The sequence below is a fragment of the Cynara cardunculus genome, assembly GCF_001531365.2.
Source record: "Cynara cardunculus var. scolymus isolate 2C chromosome LG 7, CcrdV1, whole genome shotgun sequence".
Classification (NCBI taxonomy): domain Eukaryota; kingdom Viridiplantae; phylum Streptophyta; class Magnoliopsida; order Asterales; family Asteraceae; genus Cynara; species Cynara cardunculus.
Genome location: NC_037534.1, coordinates 12,520,832 through 12,522,970, shown reverse-complemented (window position 1 = coordinate 12,522,970; position 2,139 = coordinate 12,520,832). Strand labels below are relative to the sequence as shown.

General features: G+C 31.9%; 1 protein-coding gene across 1 annotated transcript in view; it reads left to right on the top strand.

Moving 5' to 3' along the window:
* The first annotated feature begins 1,514 nt into the window (after window positions 1–1,514).
* LOC112515194 (protein FAR1-RELATED SEQUENCE 5-like) overlaps window positions 1,515–2,139 on the top strand; it is a 5,121-nt gene continuing 4,496 nt past the window's right edge. The window contains exon 1 of the mRNA XM_025121865.1: window positions 1,515–1,635. Within this exon, the coding sequence (XP_024977633.1) occupies window positions 1,515–1,635 (121 nt within the window). The remainder of the gene's footprint in view (window positions 1,636–2,139) is intronic.

The window sequence follows — 2,139 nt, the reverse complement described above, 5'->3', positions numbered from 1 at the left end:
GCATGAAACCAAATATCTTGAGGTTACACAACTGCAAAAATTTAATTAATAAGATTGGAAATTATAATTAGAAAAAACTATATCAAAATAGAATCAAGTTTGTTTGATTTTTATTTTAGGGAACTAACTTTTAAATTATCATTTTAGGGCTTCAGATAAACTTTTCATTTATTTAAGTGGTAACTGGTTTATTAAGTAACAGATTACCTTGATATGATGTAATAAATCTATTAATTAAAAACATATTAGATGGATTTAAAAAGCCACATATTATAAAAATCGTCCCTAAATCTACCACACATTATCCCACATCTTTTTACCAGCCTCCACCATCCTCAAAACCAGTTTCCACTGTTGTTCCACTTTTCTTCTCGATAATTGAACCACCGCTTTTGCTACTCGGGTGCGAATACTTGCACCACTAACTATATGTTAAGGGGAGTGCTAATGGCAACTCCTAATAGGGGGTGTTGAATGCCTCGGGAATTATAATTGATATAAGTCCATCAAATGTCAATGTCAAATAATAATATACTAGTGTGGGAACCGTGCGTTGCACGGTAATATGAGTACTTTGGTAAATGTTCCGAAGATTGTCTATATAAATATATGTTAGTTGTTAATAGAACCATCAACAAATATATTCAAATAATTCGAAAAAAAACTAATAAAATCTAATTAGTGAAATTTTGATATATATATATATATATATAGAGAGAGAGAGAGAGAGAGAGATTTGTTTAAGAATAAAGTTGCACCCCACCAAAATACCCTATCAGTTTATTTTTATATATAGAGAGATTTGATATATATATATATATATATATAGAGGGTGGTTCAAATACTAACTCAATATTTTGTACAAACTTTCCTAACCCACATCAACCAGTAGTGTTGCATCTTTGAGTTTGGTTAAAATGTAACTTACATATAAATGATAAGGGTATTTAGGTCATTAGGCATCATTTTGTAACTCCCAAATATTTTATGTGGGAGTTACAAATCTTACAATATATCAAATTGATCTTCATATTCAATGACATGAAGATACGTAAGTGTGGTTATGTATTAGTCTTGAAACAGAAAATGCTCCCTGTAATGTACTTAATGAACATTAGAAAATTCAAACATTAGCTTTACGTTGTGAACCATGATGAACAAGGTAATATATATAGGTTGGTCACATGAGCATGCCCTTCAGCCTTACTATATGTTCATAGCGATAAACCTGCACAACGATATCACATGCACGTTAACAAAACAGAGGCTGTGTTCAACTAGCTGATTATAAATTTCTATATTTAGGTCATTAGTCATCATTATGTAACTCCCAAATATTTTATTTGAGAGTTACAAATCTTATAATATCTCAAATTGATCTTCATATTCAATGACATGAAGATTCAAATATGTTCATCTTATTGAATTWTATATACATTCTTACTATAATCGTTTTGATATTGTAAATTTGAAAAAAGTCCATGTTGTAAGGATTCCRTTATWGTCCGAGTAATATGGATGATCATAGAGTAAATTGGTTTGACGACAATGGGAATGGAAAAGCTAAAAGTGTCTACGAATACATTCGGAATTCGAATGTCGAAAGCGAAGAAAATGATCAAACTGTTCATTTTGGTAAGTGCTAAATATTATTTTCTACATTCGTTTAAATGAACACATATTACCTGCGAGAACTATCAACTATTCTTGCTGCAATGGCTGTGCTATCTTACTTGGTCACATCGAACAAACCCAACAGCCCATGTTGGCATTGACGCATTGAGTAGCAGACTGCAACTCGTCAAACCCTATAATGAACTGTGYTGTTTGTTGCATGTTGGCATTGCCGCATTGGTGTAATACATATAAACATTATATACCAACTCCCTCATAACTGGTTCTCTGATTTGGTTTTTGTTGTGTATCTCATTGATTTTTCAAGTTCACCTGGTGTACATGATTATAGTTACCAAGTTCAGTCACTGGAAAAGGAAGGAAGATATTACATATGAATTTAACAAGCTAATGCATGTGTGAGTTCAAGATAGTTTGGGAGGGTAGGACATGAGAACGTATGGATACGTTAGTTGTGCATATGCAATTGATGTTATTGATACGTAAGTGTGGTTATGTTTTAGT